Source organism: Panulirus ornatus, chromosome 11, assembly GCF_036320965.1.
Source record: "Panulirus ornatus isolate Po-2019 chromosome 11, ASM3632096v1, whole genome shotgun sequence".
In the NCBI taxonomy this organism is placed as follows: Eukaryota; Metazoa; Arthropoda; class Malacostraca; order Decapoda; family Palinuridae; genus Panulirus; species Panulirus ornatus.
Genome location: NC_092234.1, coordinates 60,337,456 through 60,359,869, shown reverse-complemented (window position 1 = coordinate 60,359,869; position 22,414 = coordinate 60,337,456). Strand labels below are relative to the sequence as shown.

General features: G+C 47.3%; 1 protein-coding gene across 2 annotated transcripts in view; it reads left to right on the top strand.

Annotated features, from left to right (window-relative positions):
- Positions 1-22,414, top strand: part of LOC139751591 (protein turtle homolog B-like) — a 900,734-nt gene that overhangs the window by 617,139 nt on the left and 261,181 nt on the right. For both annotated transcript variants that reach the window (XM_071667192.1, XM_071667193.1), the window contains one exon: positions 20,447-20,554. In XM_071667192.1, the coding sequence (XP_071523293.1) occupies positions 20,447-20,554 (108 nt within the window). The remainder of the gene's footprint in view (positions 1-20,446; positions 20,555-22,414) is intronic.

Sequence of the window (22,414 nt, the reverse complement as noted above, 5' to 3'; positions counted from 1 at the left end):
CGTCAATGAGGTGGCTTTGATTAGGGCATTCAGTTGCCGGCGCCGTCTCGTCTAAAATGAAAAAGAAAATCTTAAAAGGGTTTAGAAATGCACGGCTTAGGAGACGCAGGCGTCACAGTAACCAGGCAGCCATTGAGAATTATAAGAGGAGAGGAAACGAGGACTGCGAGTCAACGAAAGAAGATCGGAGAAACCATGAATATGGTGGAATACTTAAAAGAGAATCTAAACTTTCTCTATGGATTCAGCACGAGTGAATCATTAGTCAGAGAACAACTAACATCTAACTTAAGGGTATCGGTGGGAAGACTTATTGAAGATGTCATGGAAATAGTTGATTAGTAAGTTTACGAATGTTTCCACAGTCCAAGTACCAGCAAGATGGAATGGGGAATAAGAGACATTACCAGACTTTTTACAAAGCCTTCACTGATATTAGGGTCATGACCCTGATCAAATCTCTTCGTATATGCTGGTTTGCAGATGATGACGCACTGGTCGTGAGGGAAGTGAACACCGAGTAGGACTGCATCAACTTACAAGGGGACATAGACAATCTCCAAAGTTAGTTTGATACACTGTAGACGTCAGTGTAAAGTAACGAGGATGGATCACAGTGAAAGAGCACACACAACACCTCCACACACAACACCACCACACACAACACCTCCCCACACAACACCTCCCCACACAACACCACCACACACACCACCACCACACACAATACCACCACACACAACACCCCCATACACAGCACATCCCCACACACAACACCTCCCCACACACACCACCAACACACCACACACACAATACCCACACACAACACCACCACACACACCACCACACACACACCCCCACACAACACCACACACACCACACACACACCCCACACACAACACCACACAACACCTCCCACACACACACACACACACACCACCACACACAAACACCCCACACACCCACACACACACCCCACACAACACACACACACCACCACCACACACAACACTCCCACACACAACCCCCACACCACCCACACACACCACACACACCACCACCACACACACACACCACACACAACACCCCACACAACACCACCACACAACAACACCACCACCACACACACCACCACACACAACACCCACCACACACCACCCACACACACACCACCACCACACACACCACCACACACACCACACACCACCCACACAACACTCCACACACACACACCACACACCACACACACCACCCACACACACACCACCACCACAACACTCCCACACACCACCACACACCCACCACCACACACCCCACCACCACACACACCACCACCACACACAACGCCTCCCCACACAACGCCACCACACACACCACCACCACACACAACACCACACACTACACCACCACACACTACACCACCACACACACCACCACACACACCACCACCACACACACCACCACCACACACAACACTTCCCCACACAACACCACCACAAACACCACCACCACAAACACCACCACCACCACGCAACACCACCACACACACCACCTCTACACGGATTCAGTGAAATATAGTCACTAGGAAGAAGGTCGTAATGGAGAGGTGAACGTATAGTGTGCGAGGTGTCCTGCATGACACTCTTGTGTCAGGTTACATGACTCTACTTCTGTTGGCATAAAGTCACTTGCCTTTTACTCACAAGATTTACATTGCAATGTGGCTTCACTTAGTCATGCACCTGTATGCATGATTCTCTGTGTGCATTTTCGCCTAACTGTCCCTCACTTAATTGCAGTGTTCAGGATCCATAATCACACACTTCTCGATGTCACATTTCTCATCATTTTCTCGGTAATAAAAAGTGATATAAGGGGTAATATAAGGGGTCATTCTGCTGCGGTGATATAAAGTCACAGTTGAAGAGCGACAGTACAGAGTACTATTTCCAGTATGTGTGTGTGTGAGAGAGAGAGAGAGAGAGAGAGAGAGAGAGAGAGAGAGAGAGAGAGAGAGAGAGAGAGAGGAGAGAGAGAGTAGATAGTTGATGTACGGAGTATGTACACGCTGGCCTCACACTAGCAGGTGACTTGTTGTGAGTGACTGCTTGTGAGGAGCGTTGTGCCGGAGGTGTACGAGTGGCAGCGAGGGGCTAAAAACCTCCTCCCGCCTCCCCCTGTGTAGTGCTGCATTTTCTCACTGGTCGTCTTGTCTGACCTCAGCAAGGACGCCCCACACGTCCCTTAAACCATTAAGTTGTGGACTGTATTCGGCAAGATGTCTTCCACTGCAAACTCTGCCTGCCTGCTGGAACTCGCCAGCGATATGAGGTAATCGTAAGCCTCATCCAGCTATCGTATTGATCGGTGGAAAGTCTTCATTATCTTCCGCAGTGGAGACTGGTACTGGCCAGGCGACAGACAACCCGTTGCGTCAGGTACTGCGCTCATGCCCGACGTGCTGCTCACACAACCCACAGTCTGACATGACAAATGCTACTGCTGTCAAGTCGCTGCTGGTCGGGGGTCAGCGTTGTCTCACCGACTGTGACACTGCTGCTAGTGCTTACTGATTGTTGTTGATGCTCTCCAATCGCTGATGGTACCGTCCTCAAGCTGGTATGTGTAGTGCTTTCTCTATGATATCAAAGAATACAAAGGAATTCAAACAACAACAGACCACTGGGTCGTATCGAGGCTGCTTGTGATAGTAGAAGACATCAGAAACTCACAGATGAGTGTGGTAAACGTTAGAAGGTACACAGATGACTCAAAGGGAATAACCTACAAATTGTCTATTGTCTATTATGACTACTGATGCGTAAATAATGAAACTCATGGACTTGAAGAGGAAAATGTATCAAGTCTGTTCTTCAACGTAACTATGGTTCTGTTTTCAACAACTGCATTTGGCAAGTTGTCTCATTTGTTAACAATCCTGTTGAAGAAAAAGCACTCCGCTTCGTTCAAGGTAAATCGTTTGCCCACGAGTTTGTATCCATTTCTACCAATAAAATCAGATAGATCAAGTTTCTCAAAGCCTTTGATAATTCTGAACAACTGTATTAGATCACCTCTTAACCTTCCCTTTTCTAAGCCAGATAGGTTTAAGTCGTATAATCTCATCTCGTAGGATTTGCTTCTCAGTCCGGGAATCATCTCTCCATTCTGTGTATATTTTCTTTTTCTTAGTAAGGTGACCAAACCTGAGCACAATATTCAAGGTGTAGACGAACCAATTAATTGTATAGAGTAAGGATGATTTTCCTGGACTTAAATTCGAAGGCCCTCCCTATGAATCCAAGAATTTTGTTTGCTCTTTTCACTGCTTCTGTACACTGCTCACTTGGTTCTAGGTCACCAGATATACCCAAGTCTTCTTCCTCATTTACCTTTTGCAGTACAACAGAGTTCATACTGTAGACTTTCCTTATTGTTTGCTCTACCAATATATAAAACTTCGCATTCATCGATATTGAAATCCATTTTCCACTTATGAACTCAGTTCATCATTGTATCTATGTCAGTTTGAAGCGGTAGACGTTCAAGTTCATTTGTAGATTGATTTCTCAGTTTTGTATCATCAGCGAAGTTTGATATCTTGTAATGTAGCCCATTATCAATATCATTAAAATATATGGGAAAGAGAACCGGTCCCAAGAGTGATCCTTGTGGCACTCCACTTGTTACGTTTGACCGTTTTGTGGCTTGACCATCAAGTTGTTTCTGGAGTCGAGAGCCTCCCAAGACAACCGAGGGCTACCCACTAAGGTAGGAGAAGTTGTCACCTTCGTCATATCATAACAGTGTTCCACCAGAGTAGCCGCTACGTGCAAGCATGATGCTGTTGGCTGAGCCAAATGGCTAGTTGATAGATAGCTATTACTGTTGTCAGAATTGGTAATCAGGAGTGTTTGGCATGACTGTGCCGACTGCTGGGGCTTGGAGGACATCACTAACATAATCAGAAACAGATTATTTGATGTGTTGATCACCCGACCCGCGGCCGGCGCCCACTGCCGCCCCTGCTGCCACCGGCCGGGAGGTGGGGACAACCCCCCACCCCCCTACTCTGCTCCTGGTACAGCTGTGTACACGAAGTTCTCATAGGTTATACATTGAGTGGCTGGTGTCCACGTATTATTATAGGTATGATGGACACTGCTGGGAGGTCATGATGGACACGGCACGGGTGTTAGATACTATGAATAAAACATTTTCACATGTCCAGAGCTACAAGCACAACAGGAAGCGTCGGTAAACATTATCCTTTACTTCATCCTGTCGTCTCATTCACAATGATTTTGTGATTCTTCGGCAAATCACGTCCTCCGCCGGGAACTTACTCATGTTTGGATTGCTTCGGCTCTACGTGCTGGCCACACGCAACACACACATACCGTGTGTGTAATGTCTTCATGTATACACACACAGGTATAGATTAGGAAAAAGCAGACCTCAGTAATAGACACCATCGGTAGTGGTTCCTGGGATACATGATGATATGTATTCTTCTCAGTCACTTGGTCACCGCCAACAGCGTTACCCCGTCTATGTGGCCTCACTGAGTGAAAGCGTAGGAGAATTAGAGAAAAGGTGTTTGTAGTAATGATGTTTGGTACGACCAGTGAGAGCCACACATGACCAGTGAGAGTCATACCTGACCAGTGAGAGTCATACCTGACCAGTGAGAGCCACACATGACCAGTGAGAGCCACACCTGACCAGTGAGAGCCACATCTGACCAGTGAGAGCCACACCTGACGAGTGAGAGCCACACCTGACCAGTGAGAGCCACACCTGACCAGTGAGAGCCACACATGACCAGTGAGAGTCATACCTGACCAGTGAGAGCCACACCTGACCAGTGAGAGTCATACCTGACCAATGAGAGTCATACCTGACCAGTGAGAGCCACACCTGACCAGTGAGAGCCACACCTGACCAATGAGAGCCACGCCTGACCAGGACCACAACCACACCTGACTTGGACCTCAACCACATCAGACCAGGAACACAACCACATCTGACCAGGACCACAGCCACACCTGACCTGAACCCCAACCACACCTGACCTGAACCACAACCACACCTGACCAGAATCACAGCCACATCTGACCAGAACCACAACCACATCTGACCTGGAGCCAAGCCACATTTACGGAAGAAATCGGGTGAATGAAAGTCACCTTTTTTTTAAAAAAAATGAGTTTTTTCCTCTTTTTTCCGGGTCGTTATCACGCCAAGAGTGTATTAACTTGGCCAACCGTGCGTGAGGGCAGGCCTGCCAGAGTTTTTTATTGGTTCCAGAGCATACAGGATAGACTGCGGCATATGGATCCATACTGAGTATTGCTGCAGCTTGTATTATATTCTATAGTACTTCCAGTGGTTATATACCCCCCTCAAGACGTATCATTTGTCTTCCGTGCGATAGTGTGAGTGTGTGAGGGAGAGCAGCCACTCTCCCAGAGGTGACCTGCCAGAGCAGCCACTCTCCCAGAGCTGACCTGTCAGGGCAGCCACTCTCCCAGAGCTGACCTGTCAGAGCAGCCACTCTCCCAGAGCTGACCTGTCAGAGCAGCCACTCTCCCAGAGCTGACCTGCCAGAGCAGCCACTCTCCCAGAGCTGACCTGTCAGAGCAGCCACTCTCCCAGAGGTGACCTGTCAGGGCAGCCACTCTCCCAGAGGTGACCTGCCAGGGCAGCCACTCTCCCAGAGCTGACCTGTCAGAGCAGCCACTCTCCCAGAGCTGACCTGTCAGAGCAGCCACTCTCCCAGAGCTGACCTGCCAGAGCAGCCACTCTCCCAGAGCTGACCTGTCAGAGCAGCCACTCTCCCAGAGCTGACCTGTCAGAGCAGCCACTCTCCCAGAGCTGACCTGTCAGAGCAGCCACTCTCCCAGAGCTGACCTGCCAGAGCAGCCACTCTCCCAGAGCTGACCTGCCAGAGCAGCCACTCTCCCAGAGGTGACCTGCCAGAGCAGCCACTCTCCCAGAGCTGACCTGCCAGAGCAGCCACTCTCCCAGAGGTGACCTGTCAGGGCAGCCACTCTCCCAGAGCTGACCTGTCAGAGCAGCCACTCTCCCAGAGCTGACCTGTCAGAGCAGCCACTCTCCCAGAGCTGACCTGTCAGAGCAGCCACTCTCATAGACGTAACCTGTCAAAAAACAGAAAAAAGAAAGAAATTCTCCAAGAAGTAACATGGGAGAGCGGCCACTGTTTCTGAAGCGACCTGCCACAACAGCTCCTCTCCCTGAAGTGAGCCACCGAAGGGACAATTTGGATAACCAGGTCAACCGCTGGACTGGCCAGCCAAATCTCTGGACGGGACGACCTGGTTGTCCAGGTGAACCACTAGACGTGATGACCTGGGTGTCCTGGTGAACCACGGATGACCTGGGTGTCCTGGTGAACCACTGGACGGGATGACCTGGGTGTCCAGGTGAACCACGGATGACCTGGGTGTCCAGGTGAACCACTGGACGTGACGACCTGGTTGCCTAGATGAACCACTGGACGTGACGACCTGGTTGCCTAGATGAACCACTGGACGGGATGACCTGGGTGACCAGGTGAACCACTGGACGTGACGACCTGGTTGCCTAGATGAACCACTGGACGGGATGACCTGGGTGACCTGGTGAACCACTGGACGTGATGACCTGGGTGTCCGGGTAAGCCACAGGACAGGATGGGTTGCCAGGCCCGGGGTTGGCTGGTCAGGACTGGGGTTGACCAGTCTTGGAGAGAACTGGCCAAGCTTAGTGACAGCTGCTAAGCTTGAGCTGGCCGGTGAGACCTGGGGATGGCTTAGCAAGGCTGAGAATGGCCGGCTAGGCCTAGTGTTGTCTGGCCAGGTTTGGTGATAGGTAATCGGGCCGGGTGTTGTCTGGCCAATTCTGGGTCTCTTGGCCAGTTCTGAGATTACCTGGTAAGGCTTGGGGCTATCTTGGCTGAGTGGTCAGGACTACATGTAGTAGCGTGGCCAGAGCTGGGGTTGTTAAGGTATACCTGGGCTGGCTAGCCAAGCCTAGGACTGTCTGGATAGACCTGGAGCTGGCTGACAAGGTATTCTTGGGTTGGCTGACCACGCCTGAGGTTGGTATGGCCAGGCCTTAAGTTGGTTGGACAGATCAGGTAATGGGTGGCAAGGCCTGATATGGGCTGGCATGGACTGGAGTTGGCTGGCTAAGCCTACGGTTGGCTAGCCTGGGTCTGAGGTTGGCTGGCCAGCCCTGGGGATAGGTTGCAACCCTAGAGTTGATTGGCTAGATATGAGCGTTGGCTGGTTAAACCTGGAGTACTCTGACCATGCATGTGGTTGGATGATCAGACCTGGGAACTGCTCAGCAACTTTCGTTATGATTAAAGTTTCCATAAAAACAGTTTAGCAACACATGGTACAACCTCTACAACACCGTAGTTATGAATCCAAAACACCTGTAATTACTTTGGGACTAACAGGCTGAGAATATACATCAGGGGAGTTTTGTGTGTTTTGCTTTGAAAGCCATCTAATTATGTCGAGGCTCCTGCGCTAATGTCTGGGAGACGAGAGACAGGCACAGCACTGCAGTCACCTGTCCACTGCCGCCCCTCAGAAATGAACTGCTGTCGTGAGAGCTGCTCCCTGGCTACCCCAGTGTGCTGACGAATATGTTTATGAAGCCACCTCCAGCACCTCCACCTTCCATACATGTCTGTGTGACCGACGGACACCTGCAGTAGCTCGGTCGGCTATCAGGCGACATCCTCATCACGTATGGCAGTGTGTACGGGAGGCGATCCTCCGTGCCAGCGGAGGAAAGAGACGAAAGTCACTCTGATCACAGAAGCACCTGACTGGGAGCCACAGGAGGGAGGAGAGTGAACAGGTGGCCCTCCACGATAACTTAAACGGAAGATCCTGGATCGTACCACAGGACTGGCAGTACAGGGACCATTTGTGGAATGAAAACAGATGAGTTACTGATGTCAGACGACGTCCAGCAAAGCACAAGGAGAAACAAACATGATCACAGAATAGACAAGTTTTATTCCTATTTCATCTTGAGCAGAGTATCATGGCATAGAAATAGGCTGAACCCTTTAAGAATGGGAGATATACGAAAAAGTGAACATATAATGCAAGTATAGTAAAATAGATGAGAAAAAGAACCAAAATAAAAAGAGATAATGGTAATAATGGTTAGGTAAATCTGTCAAAAAATTATGAATGATTTTCAGTAATGTTCAGGGTCATTGCTGTCATCATGGTATACAGCTCCTCCGTCGCCCAGCTCAGGGTTTGCCCGGCGCCTGTGCAGACCGTCTCTTGGCTCGATAACAAACCCTAGTGATCAAGACGAGCAAAATGGTCACAGATCTTGACAGTGTAGAAAACATGGGAAGGTAGAGCCCTGGTCACAGGTATAGCGGGAGGTTACTGTAATTGTTACCTGGTAAATCAGAAATTTCACATCCCGATGTAAGATTCGCCGCTATATCCATTATAGTCTACCTTGTATAACAGATGAGTATACAGAAGTTTAAGAAGTTGTTTAATGGTATTAAAACGTCAAGCGATGGGACCCCAAGAGTGTAGAACTCCCTCATCGTACTGTATAAAGAAAGAATCCTTTACCGATCTTGTTCACAAGACAATACTTGAACCTATTTCTTCATGATGAAATTTAGACAATTATGCTTTTTAACAGGAGGACAGACATCGAGGGAAATTACTCCAACTTAAAGCGGTTGAGGAAACAGTTACCGTCGTCTCACGTGATAGAAAATGGCTTCTTCTTAGAGAAAAAAAATGTACATTGCATGACTCAGACGTGTGTTCTGCTGGACGAGGATCTTTCCTTCCTGCAGAAGTACGAGTATCGACCCATCTGGAGTTCTGGATAATGGCCTAGTTCGTCGTCGACCACGGCTGCCCTACCGCTTGGTTGGTTGGCTGGTTTACTGCTTGGGCTTTAGACCTATCAACTGCCAGGGTCATTAAACCCGTCAGTATCAAGCTACATCCAGTAATTAATATATCATTAAGGACTTCATCAGACGTTGAGGAAGACTTCAACCCCACAGCCATCCTCAGTGTGCGTGGCACTTGACCCGTGACGTGCTTGGCCGCAGTGAGGTAGTGCAGGGGTCCCTCCTGCTGGGCCCAGGACAACTTCCATGTTAAGTGGATGACATGAAGTCGTATGACCCACATATTTGTGATGATACGATCCTCTAAGTGTTAGTAACAAGGCAACGTCCTGTAGGTATAAAAAGCATCTTTGTTGACGCTAAACTAGGCATATAACTCACTTTAGAATACTGGTGTGTCAGAGTGGCCACTCACTCTTACACTCGCCCATACTGTCACGATCAACTGTATACACTAGGGAGAAGGTGGGTGATTCAGACTTAGGGATTGGGATACTAAGAAAGAGGAGGAAGAGGACGTGAAGAAGAAGAAGAAGAAGGAGGAGAAGAAGAAGAAGAAGAAGAAGAAGAAGAAGAAGAAGAAGAAGAAGAAGAAAGAGGAGGAGGAGAAAAAGAAGTGTGATGCGAGGTGTCTGCGTCTGTTGACTGGAAGGGAGGAGGAGGAACACACCAGCGTCCGTGGGGAACGGTAACACTGAACTTATGATTCAGTTCAGTTGTTCTAAATGGTCACTGGGCTCCGTACGTGTCGCTCCAGGTACTGTATGTCTTGTGTTCATAAACATGTAGCTTTACAGCTACCCTGAAAGAGCTGCCAAATATCTCTCTTAACTCACACTTAGGGAAATCCTTTCTTGTAATCATGAACATCTGTCCTTCCACTGAACTTGTCCTACAAACTGTGTGTTTGTCGTTTACCATGTTTGAATCTACTCCGTGTAAAGGCTTTCTGATCCTCCTATAAATGATATGTGATTATGTTAGTGTGTCCTGGAGGTAATCTTCCATGTTCTACCATGGTCTCATTGTTCAGCATAACAAACCCTGAGGTGGTCTCATTGTTCAGCATAACAAACCCTGAGGTGGTCTCATTGTTCAGCATAACAAACCCTGAGGTGGTCTCATTGTTCAGCATAACAAACCCTGAGGTGGTCTCATTGTTCAGCATAACAAACCCTGAGGTGGTCTCATTGTTCAGCATAACAAACCCTGAGGTGGTCTCATTGTTCAGCATAACAAACCCTGAGGTGGTCTCATTGTTCAGCATAACAAACCCTGAGGTGGTCTCATTGTTCAGCATAACAAACCCTGAGGTGGTCTCATTGTTCAGCATAACAAACCCTGAGGTGGTCTCATTGTTCAGCATAACAAACCCTGAGGTGGTCTCATATACTCACGTAAAGGCCGACGTGGCGCGGGTCTCCCGGGGAGACGATTACTGCCAGGTTTATCACGTACTGAACTGTGGGGACACCTCCATCCCAGCTCTCGCTATCACGATTTACGATCAGGTGCATCACGTCTAATGTTTTCCCATTAAGTCGCTCAGTTAAAGCATTATTGGCAGGATGATGAGCGATGGTGGTGCATTTGCTAGTATAATGGATCTTCCAGGACAATGTTTGTTACGTACCCGTCCTCTGATGCAGTTACTTTTGGTGTTGTATGCCTGCAGATATAACAATGTCCTGAATTGCTTCTCCAGCAGCGACAGCTGTTTCGTCTCCTGATCAATACTACTTGGTCGCATAACTACCAGGTGCCCGGTCATCATCTTCAGCTGGTCTGCATCCAGTAGTGTGATCAAGGAAGACCCTTTTTTTCTTGCGGTCTGTTCAGTATAGTGAAGGTCAACACAGGGGATGGTGTCACTACATGTCCTTAGTGTGCGGCACATGAGTGACACCTGACCAGACCACATAGTCTCGTATATCTTGGACCAAGCTTGGCCAGACATAACCTGAGTTGCGCCTGACTCGGTGTTCTCTCCCGTACCAGGATGAACACTGTCAGGAGGTCGTGTTTGACCTAAAAAGAAAAAGATACATCGGGACCCAAGCTCCTTAGGGGCCATGAGTTACAGGTTTCCTTCCTCAGTGTGCGTAACTCCAGACGGTGAATTAATTATGTCTATCTCCGTCAGGGGAACTATTTTCTTACCCGTTAGGACCATACTAAGGGCCTTGTAGCTGCGAGGTGGCCATCTCTCCCTCATTAAGGCTGGAGCATCTAGGCAACTGTGTCTCACGACGTGATGATGCGTCTGCTGCTTTGTTCGCTACACCACAGAGGTGCTCAAATGAAGTGTTGTGTTCCTGTCTTGTGAGGTACCAGCGTGCTAGTGTTCCCTTGTTGTTACTGTTCTCAAACAGGTCTACTACCGGCGCGGAGTTCAGTTTACGGTAACAGAATGAAATGACCGTAAATTGAATTCCGGAAGTGTCTGAAGGTCCCTCGCCACAGCTAAGACTGCAAGTTCTGTTGCTGTGTAGCAAGAGCCTGGTCTAGACGGTGTACTACTGGCATAGGTAATGGCGTCTGGCTTGTCATTTCTATTTTGCATGAGAGCAACACCAAGTCCTTCTGCAGGAAGCATCAGTCACCGTAGTGAATGGTTCTGACAGATTTAGGAAGCGTAGGACCAGAGCTGTGGTCAGGTTCGGTTTATCTTTAAAAGATCAAACACTTCTTCTTGAACCTCACTCTGCTCAAACGTTTTTACCAGCGTTTATGTATCAAGGTTTAACCTCCTTTGCAAAAATGGAGGATAAATGCTCTATAAAAACCTGCAAAATTCGTGAAAGATTACGTGTAATCCGTTGTTAGAGGCGTGGGGAAGTCTCCTACTGCCCTATCATCGCACGTAATTCCACACTTGTTTACTGTATGACCCAGAAACCTACTAATCTCATCAAGAACCGGCGTCTGGACAGTTTGATCTTAAGACCTTAAGATCTTCCAACTTTGGACGACAGTCGCTTGTTTATCTCTGTACTGAGTGACATCCACTGACGTCACAATCATATCAAGTTAACGATCAGGGTACTCTCCACGACACCCAGCAAAACTGTATTCATGAAACGTACACAGGTAACAGGGGAGTTGCTTAACCCAAACGGCATCTTTCTAGGCTGGGAACATACCAGAGGGATAGAAAAAGTAGTGAGGTTTGCTGTCCTCCGTCATATCCACCAGTCAAAAGCCTTATGTAAGGTCAATAGAAGGTTAAGACGGTATCCTTTTTTATATATATAGTTTTCAGACGATCGAAACTAACATGTAAGGGAGACAATCTAGTTACTTCAATAAGACGTTTATAGTCGAAAGTTCCAGTCACGCCTTGGGGAGGGAAATGTAACAAGGGGACACTGTAGAGTTTTGGCTAGGCTCGATAATCCAATCTTCGAGCATTTCCTGAACCAACTCGCCAGCCACAGTGGCGTGAGTGACGCCGACGGAAGGTTGGGATGTAAGTGGGCTTCGTGGTAGGCTCCATGGTTGATCAAGTTAGTGTGTCCGTCCGTCTCTGTTGGGAGAGCTGCCACATTCTTGCATGTCTGTAACCCATCAAGCCAGACGTCCGCATCGTCAGGATAATGTAGGGTATTCGGATGCCTTCTACCTTCGGAACGGTCATGAGCGTCATATGTACTGGCCTGAACTGAACAAAACATGACGTACCATGTCTAATTATAAATCACCAGGACAGTTGTTGGTCAGGCAAGTGACTAAAGCATTATTCTGGTTATCAAAAGCCAGAGTGAATGAGACTTCCCCTTTCTCTGCTTGATTCAGGAATAAGAAGAAAAAAAACAAGAGACTAACACAGCGTGTGTCATGAATGAATTATAGTAAGAGGTGTCACCGAGCGGCCGAGTCTTTGGACGTCTGTGGATACATGACCCGTGACTGTGATAAAGTCATCCATAAAAGAAAGTGTAATTGTCCGATATCATTAAGGACCCCTTATAGGGCGCTCGAGCACGCTACCAGGAAGGAGGAACGTTGCGGACACAAGAACCCACACTGTTGGTTGAGTCATGCAGAGGGATACCAGACAACTGAGCCTCAGAGGCAAGGGAGGAGGAAGGCACGCATTGAGCGGTAAGTGTGATATGTTACCCAGCGACCACAGCAAGTACCATGCAAGGAGACACACCTCCGCCAAGACTGCATGTCCGAGTAATGCGCTCTCATAAACTTGATACCAAGCAAAAGGCCACCCACGAGACGAAGGCCAGGTAAGGCTCAAGACTTTTGTGGTCACAATGGCCACCTCCAAGTCCACAGTTATGGTTACCACACTCAGGACGTCAGGGGAAGTGCCACGAATACCCAGACCACGGTAGGTGCCTTCATCAATAACATCATCCGGACAGCAGTATCGACGGAGACTGAGACTCGCTTGCCCTCAAGAGGTAGGGGCCATCTGCGTAGCGAGAGCCATCGGGCCACATCCTCTCGCAGAAGGCACACGGCGAGTAGAAGCATCTCCAGAAAGGACGGAAAATTTCTCTAGAAAGAAGAGGACGGGAGGAAGAAGACTCCTAACTTCCTCTAAACACCGGAGATGAGTGCAGCTCATTAGCAGTTCCGGTCACAGTGTACGTGGAAGTACCACTCACGACCATCCTTACGAATCTCCCAACTGGGATTGGTTAAAGACACAACTGGAGGAGACCAGACGCTCAGGATACCCGAGGTCGGGACGAGCCATGTTCGCAGTCGCCATACATATCGTGGAATCAGCAACGGTCTGCTTACCCATAACAATGAGGAGGACGGTGATGAGGGAAGCTACAACAGCTGGCAAGATGGCCCAGTTGTTACCACCGGAAATATCAAACGAGGCAGGAAGACGCCACGCCCGTGCTCTGACCAGCGACCATTGGTTTTTGCTTCGAAACTGGCATCGAAACGGACGCACCAGTTTCATCCCTCCCTCGACGACGGAGGAGCGGGCGACAGGCCGACAACAAGCGCTTGCCGAGGGGACAACCCTGGCGACAGGACTGGCAACCTGTCAAGGAAGGGGAAGGTGCTTGTCCCACTGTCTGCCTTCGCGTCACCCTTCATTCATGAACTCCAGAGTTTCGCAAACATTAACCAGCGTCGTGAAGTGTAGGGCCTTATTTTCCGTATATATATATATATATATATATATATATATATATATATATATATATATATATATATATATATATATTGGAGAGGATCACAATTTTGCGCGTGATCAAGATATTCTTCTGTCTTGGACAATCGCATGTTCACCAAATGGCGTCCTAGCTCCGTCTCTTCGATGTATATCAACTGACTGTTATATTTCTCTTGTGTCTCGCCTGATGATGTGATTATTACACGAAAGTGCACTTGGGAACTTATCGTGTTTCATTTTCCCCGTGGACTCATGGGAATATATATAGGGATAGGGGAGAAAGAATACTTCCCACGTATTCCCTGCGTGTCGTAGAAGGCGACTAAAAGGGGAGGGAGCGGGGGGCTGGAAATCCTCCCCTCTCAATTTTTTTTGATTTTCCAAAAGAGGGAACAGAGAAGGGGGCCAGGTGAGGATATTCCCTCAATGGCCCAGTCCTCTGTTCTTAACGCTACCTCGCTAACGCGGGAAATGGCGAATAGTTTGAAAAAAAAAAAAAAAAAAAAAAAATATATATATATATATATATATATATATATATATATATATATATATATATATATATATATATAGCTACTCATCCAGGTGACCAAACTGACAACAACGATAAAAGCCATAAAACCGGCCGCCGCCAAAGACGTCAGGAAGGCACCAGCGGCCCTCCGCTCAAGGCACTTGTCACTCAGACGTTTGAGCCGCCAGCCAGGTCGTGTCGTCCAGCCGGGACACAAACGTCCTCCTGCTTTTCAGTGGCCGACCTATAACCTGAGGGGGAGACTATGACAACAGTTTGTCTTGAAGTCGATATTCTGTAATTTTTTTCCATATTGATCTCCCACTCTGTAATACTGTGAAGTATATAAAGCTCAGTGACTCTCATGGTGCCTCCTTTCCCCTCATGTCCACCGACCTGTGTGCGGTTTGTTGAGACGACGCGCCCAGACCAAGCTTAGATGCAACGAAAGACTCGGTCTTACGAAACTAGTCATCATCCAGTAAGTGTACATCCTCCTGACCCAGAGACCTTCACAGTGGCTCTACATCGTGAGTGTGTAGGGGGGAAGTCGTGAATGACGTTAACGTCGGTTTTGACGTTGAGGAGACATGACGCGAGCGTCCGTATCACCGTCTGTAAGATCTGATGTACGAGAAGGCGGGCCCCATCCTCCTCCACTACCCTCAGTCTTTAAGAGTCCCCCAGAGGGATGGTGGGATGGCTTGTCTGGGGGGGCAGGCCACTCACCGTCAACCAGTCGCCTCCGGCAGTAGAGGTATGGAGGAGGCTGGCTAGTAGGAGGTAAGAAGGTGGTTCCTCTATAATAATGAACAAATGGCAAGAGATTTAACACTATCCACCTAATTCACCAACAACTATCCACAATGCTATCCACTTAGTCCAGTAACACCTACCCATAATGCTCTCCACCTAATCCATCAACACTTATCCACAATACTCTCCACCTGATCCACTAACACCTATCTGCAATACTATCTACCTAATCCACTAACACCCACCTACAGTACTTTCCACGTAATCCACAAACACCTATCCACAGTACTATCCACCTAATCCACTAACACCTACCCACAATAATATCTACCTAATCCACCATCCGCAATATCAGTATTTCAATGACTTGTTTTGCTCTTCATGGAGAGCCAAGAAGGTGCCATTTGTGGAGAAAACAGCGTGAGGGGAGACAGCCAGTCAGATCTCCATGTATCAACACGAACAGTGATCTGGTGTGACCGGTCACTGTAGTTAGTGTAGTTCTCTATCTGAATAATGTCACAGTCAAGGTCCATACAGGTATGATATCTGTCACAGGTAACTAGGGATAGGTCTGCTGGGATGAAGAAGCTGGTAAGGGATAGTTCTTTAGGGAGGAAGAATATGGATAAGTTGGCGGCTAAACAAAGTACGGAAGGGAAACGTCAAATCCCACAACGCGCCATTTGGACAGTGCATACAGGTACTTACTGAGATGCTGTATATGATGATGGATAGTGACTATATGATGATGGATAGTGACTATATGATGATGGATAGTGACTGTGTGATGATGGATAGTGACTATATGATGATGGATAGTGACTATATGATGATGGATAGTGACTATATGATGATGGATAGTGACTATATGATGATGGATAGTGACTGTGTGATGATGGATTGTGACTATATGATGATGGATATTGACTATATGATGATGGATAGTGACTATATGATGATGGATAGTGACTATATGATGATGGATAGTGACTATGTGATGATGGATAGTGACTATGTGATGATGGACAGTGACTATATGATGATGGTTAGTGACTATATGATGATGGATAGTGACTATATGATGATGGATAGTGACTATGTGATGATGGATAGTGACTATATGATGATGGATAGTGACTATGTGATGATGGATAGTGACTATATGATAATGGATAGTGACTATGTGATGATGGATAGTGACTATATGATAATGGATAGTGACTATGTGATGATGGATAGTGACTATATGATGATGGATAGTGACTATATGATGATGGATAGTGACTATGTGATGATGGATAGTGACTATATGATGATGGGTAGTGACTATATGATGATGGATAGTGACTATGTGATGATGGATAGTGACTATATGGTGATGGATAGTGACTATGTGATGATGGATAGTGACTATGTGATGATGGATAGTGACTATGTGATGATGGATAGTGACTATATGATGATGGATAGTGACTATATGATGATGGATAGTGACTATGTGATGATGGATAGTGACTATGTGATGATGGATAGTGACTATATGATGATGGATAGTGACTATATAATGATGGATAGTGACTATGTGATGATGGATAGTGACTATATGATGATGGATAGTGACTATGTGATGATGGATAGTGACTATGTGATGATGGATAGTGACTATGTGATGATGGATAGTGACTATGTGATGATGGATAGTGACTATATGATGATGGATAGTGACTATATGATGATATATAGTGACTATATGGTGATGGATAGTGACTATATGATGATGGATAGTGACTATATGATGATGGATAGTGACTATATGATGATGGATAGTGACTATATGATGATGGATAGTGACTATATGGTGATGGATAGTGACTATATGATGATGGATAGTGACTATATGGTGATGGATAGTGACTATATGATGATGGATAGTGACTATGTGGTGATGGATAGTGACTATATGATGATGGATAGTGACTATATGATGATGGATAGTGACTATGTGGTGATGGATAGTGACTATATGATGATGGATAGTGACTATATGATGATGGATAGTGACTATATGATGATGGATAGTGACTATATGATGATGGATAGTGACTATGTGATGATGGATAGTGACTATATGATGATGGATAGTGACTATGTGATGATGAATAATGATACAGGAACACAGGAGAGTAGAACTGAGACAGATATAGTGTGTCAGAATGATGGATGTAGGACACCATGAAGAACATAAGAATACAAGGAAAAGATGTGCATAAAACATTAAAACAGAGAAGACAATAAAATGATATAAGGAACGAATCAAAGTGGATAATGTACAAGTAATGGCAGATTACAGTTTAGATGGAAAATAGAAAAGTAATGATTAATCCAAACTGAATGAAACTGTCAAATGAATGACAGAATCAGAGTAGATTCGAACCTACAAGGTGGAATAAAGTACCAGGTAGAATTGTATTACTGAATATTCGGACGTAAAAGCAAAGTAGACCAGCAACAGAAAGAGTGGATAGAATATGCAGCGGCTCAGGGCAAAGCACAGGGAATAGATCACCGGTCTGAATGAATCCCAGGATTGAGGCATGAGTTATCCAAAGAGACTACACAAGTAATCCAGCTCTCAGATCGATGCACCACAAATGAATTACTGTCATGAATAAATCCAAGTGAGTTAACGAGGTAATGAAACATCGAGCACAAAAAGAACGCACACACACAAAGGAATCAATTACCCACGTCACTTCACAGTGGCTATTTTGCCGCCAGGAAGACCATACGTGTATAATAATGATGGGTCTATGAAGTGATCACCGAGGCTGAAGTGCCACACGGGAGGTGATGGGAAAAGTAAACTCTTGGTACAGAAGGAAACTTGGAAGTGGCAATGAAACAGCTCACCGCAGGTGTCCTGGTGAAGAGCGACTGTACAGATACATAACAGAGTGGAGGCAGGAGAAATCTGCTGACAGCGAAGTCCAGGAGCAGCTTTTTCATGAGATATACGTCACCCACAGCGAAGATCTGAGATAGCGTAGTCACGCGCCGCTAGACCCGCGCTTGAGCCAGTGTGGCAGGTGAGACAGCGAGGTTCTTCTGGCTGTCAAACTCAATCTCATGTGGGAGAGAGAGGGGGTCGGAGTGGTAGTGGGGCGACGTGTGGATAAACCCTATATTTCATGACGTGTGACCGGACGCCCGCCCCGTCACCAGAGAAACCACTTGAGGTAAACAGCTCACAAGTGATGGAACGGCCGGGCTCTCACTCAGGTAAGGAGTTGCTTGAACACGAGAATGTGCAGATCAGGTGAAAACGGCGAAAAGGACGGCAGCTGCTTCCTCCGCCTTGTGGACCACGAAGTCGGCGTGAAAGACGAGCTAAATTCTTAAGACAAAGAGGAGAGAGGGACAAGGAGGCGGGCGGGCTGACCTAATCTCCCTGTAGGGGTTTATGTCACGGGGAGACGCAGTTGATTAAAACTAAGCTGACAGAGTCACACGCAACGGCAACACCAGAGGAGATCCGTAGACACAGGCATTCTCAGACTAGGTGACGACTCAGCAATGGCAACTTTAGCTGGTCACGTCACCGGGAGCCGGGAGAAGCTGAGCGTAAAGGTGACCATCAACGGGTTTTCGCTACCCCCAAATGATGCCCTAAACGTAGATCTCATTAAAGAAGCAGGAACGTCAGGCCACAGAGGAAGGGTTGTAGACACGAAGGCGACGTGAGACGCCCGTGTAAGCGTCCCCTGCACACAAGCACCAGCCAGACTTGGAGGTGGCCAGACACCGGGGGATGAGGAGGGAGTTGTCTTCAACTGTTGCCACCATTTGTATGTAGTTATTACAAAGCTGTAATCATAGTTTCACATGAGCAGTTTCTTAACACTTGTACAACCTCGTGTACAAAACTGTAGTTTTGTACAGCAATTTTGTGATCACTTTAGGATAAGACAGTGTATGGTTTTGTACGATTTGAGAACAGACTGAAAATATACGCCAGGGAAGTTTTGTGTTTTACTGTGAAATGACGTCTAGTTACGTAGAGGCTGCAGCACTAAGGTGTATATGACCGCCTCTCAGTCCTAGTAGCTGCCTGCCCCTGGCTACCCCAGGGGGCCAACAACAATACTTGTGGAGCCATCTCCACCAGGGGTCTGTGTATGGCCACGTGACCCATTGGCATCTCTAGTCTGGCCAGACCTAAGGTGGGCTAGTCCAGACCTGGGGTTAGCTCGTTAGGCCAGGATTTGCTGGCTGGCTGGTCTTATGGAAGGCTGGCCGGTCCTAACATTGGCTGGCCTAGCCAAAGGTTAACTCTCCAGGTCTGTGGGTGTGGGGCAAGGCCTGGGTTGGTTGGCCACTCCTGGTGTTGACTGGCCAGTCCTGGTGTTGGGTGGCCAGGCCTGGAGCCGCCTGGTCGGGCTTAAGATCATTTGGCAAAGTTTTAGGATAGGTAGCCAAGCCTGAAATTGTCTGGCCAGGTCTCGGGAGGGCTGGCGAACGCTAGGGCTGGCCAGACCTGGGGATAGCTGACCAAGTTACAGGGTTGGCTGGTCCTGTGAATGGCTGGCCAGACATGGAGACAGCCCTCCACGCCTGGAGTTGTCTGGCCAGGTTTTGGGTAGTCTGGCCTGGCCTTGGGATGACTGGCCTCACCGGGGTTGGTCAAGCCTGAAAATGGCTGATCAGGCCTGGGTATGGCTGGCCAAGACTGAGGTTGGCTGGCCGGGCCTGGTATTGGCTAGCCAGGCCTGGGGTTGACTGCATTCACACGTAGCTTCCTCTGTCTCTCTTGACCTTCCCTCTCACCGGTGCCACGGCATCATGAACGACCTCTGACACCAGCTGCCCACACATCTGCCAACATCATACGAGGATAACAGAGACCATCCCGACCAAAAGCACCCATCCTCCTTCTACCCACTGCCACCCACTAGAGCCATCCAATACCACCCACCACTGCCACCCAGTGCCATCCACCAGTGCCACCCTTACCCTAATACTACATACACATTATAAAACCTTGCCGCCCACACCCATACCAGTCTAAAGCTAACTGTGCCTTCTTTCTGCCGCCCGACAGTGCCGCCCAGGAACGTGTGGGTGATGACTGAGGGTCGAGCCGTGACCAGCGTCGTGGGACCGTACCGTGAGGGGGACACCGCCGCCCTCACCTGCCTCGCCGCCGGCGGTAAGTACCTCTCTCTCTCTCTCTCTCTCTCTCTCTCTCTCTCTCTCTCTCTCTCTCTCTCTCTCTCTCTCTCTCTCTCTCTCTCTCTCTCTCTCTCTCATGATAAGCTAATACGGATTTATCAACGTATTCGGCATCATATCTGTCCATCATGTGCGATACCCAACAGCTGACGTCCAGTGACCTGCTGCCGTTTTATTGGCTCAGAAGTTTGGTTTCGCAACACCGCCAGGACCATGTGTTTGTGTGTGTGTGTGATGACCCACCCTCACAGTACAGGGAGGGAGGTCTACTACATCCTTGGGAACTTATGAACGTTCTTCATCATTCAGCTCTTAGATCTGTAAATGCTCTCTACATCAACTATGTCCCTAGTCATCTTACTCCATTCATCAACCACTCTTTCCGATAAAAGTATTCTTAATTCTTTATGAACCAGTTGTTCACTTAGTTTAGTATCATGTCCTTGAGTTGTTCTCTCCCTACATCTCTTGAAGAACTGTTCACCTGTCCACTTCCTCGATCTGTTTTAAAAACTTAGAAGTTGTGATCAGGTCACGCATCACTCTTCCCTCTTCTTAGGTAGGGAAATGTAAAGCCTCCTGCCTTTCCCCGCAACTCAGCTCACTTAATATTGATACCAACTTTGTTGCCCTCCTCTGGACCTTCTCTATTAACTCTGTGCTTCTTTAGGTGGGGTGAGCAAATTGAGACGCATATTCTAGTTTTGTCCTTATGTAGGACATGAAGAGCTTGCCAGCTATTTCCTTATCCATATACTTGTTAGCTAATCTAATGTTTGCCAGATAACGGGTTGACATGTTAGGGATAATGGTAACTCCCAAGTCCTTATCACACAGAACCCTAAAATCTGTTTCTTTAAGTTAGTAATCATAATGAAACCTTTCACTGTGTCTCATCTTCATCATTATACATTTGCACAGATTGAATTTCATCAGCCATGTATCAGACCAACTTTGAAAACTGTTTAGATTCCCTTGTAAGAGGATGCAATCCTGCTCATTTTCCACTTCCCTCATTACTTTGCATCATCTACGAACATATTCAGGTAGGAGTACAAACCATTAGGCACATCATTTATATAGAACAGCATCGTGTAGCACTCCGGTGGTGACCTCGACCCATTTAGAGAAGGTTTCTCTGACATGTGTCCGTTGGTCCCTTCCATTGCAATAATTTTCCGTCCAGAGAAGGAGTTTTCCCCCTTATTCTTGCCTGGTGCTTCAGCTTGTGAACCAGCCTCCAGTGCAGTACGTTACCAGATGCTTTCTTGAGGTCCAGATACAAACATTGCACCCAACCTTTCCTTTTGTCCAAGGCTGAGCTCACTCTCTCGTAGAAATATGCAAGGTTATTTCCACTTGACCTATTTACCCTAAAGCCGTGCTGTCTCACACTGAGGTAATTTCTTCTTTGTAGAAAGCCATCTGTTTGCTCTCTGATCATTTCTTCCGAAAACCTTGCGGAGCACATTCGTCAGTGAGACAGGCCTTTAGTTTGGTGCCCCTTCTTGATCTCCTACCTCATAACTAGGCATCACGTCCACCCTATTCCATTCCCTTGACACTTTGTCCTTCTACAGTGACATCATGAATAGTAATTCAAGAGATTTTTCCAGTATATCTGCACACATGTTCAGTTCATATGCTGAAATTTCAGTAGGACATGAACTCTGTATGGGTCAAGTACTTTTGATATTCTCTTGATGTCTTTTGTAAATATCTCAATGTTTTCAAAGACCTCCCACTTCCGCCTCACTGGTCATGGGACAACAGTGTCTTCCGCAGTATAAACACACTTGACTTTGTTACTCAGTGACTCACATATCCTTACATCATC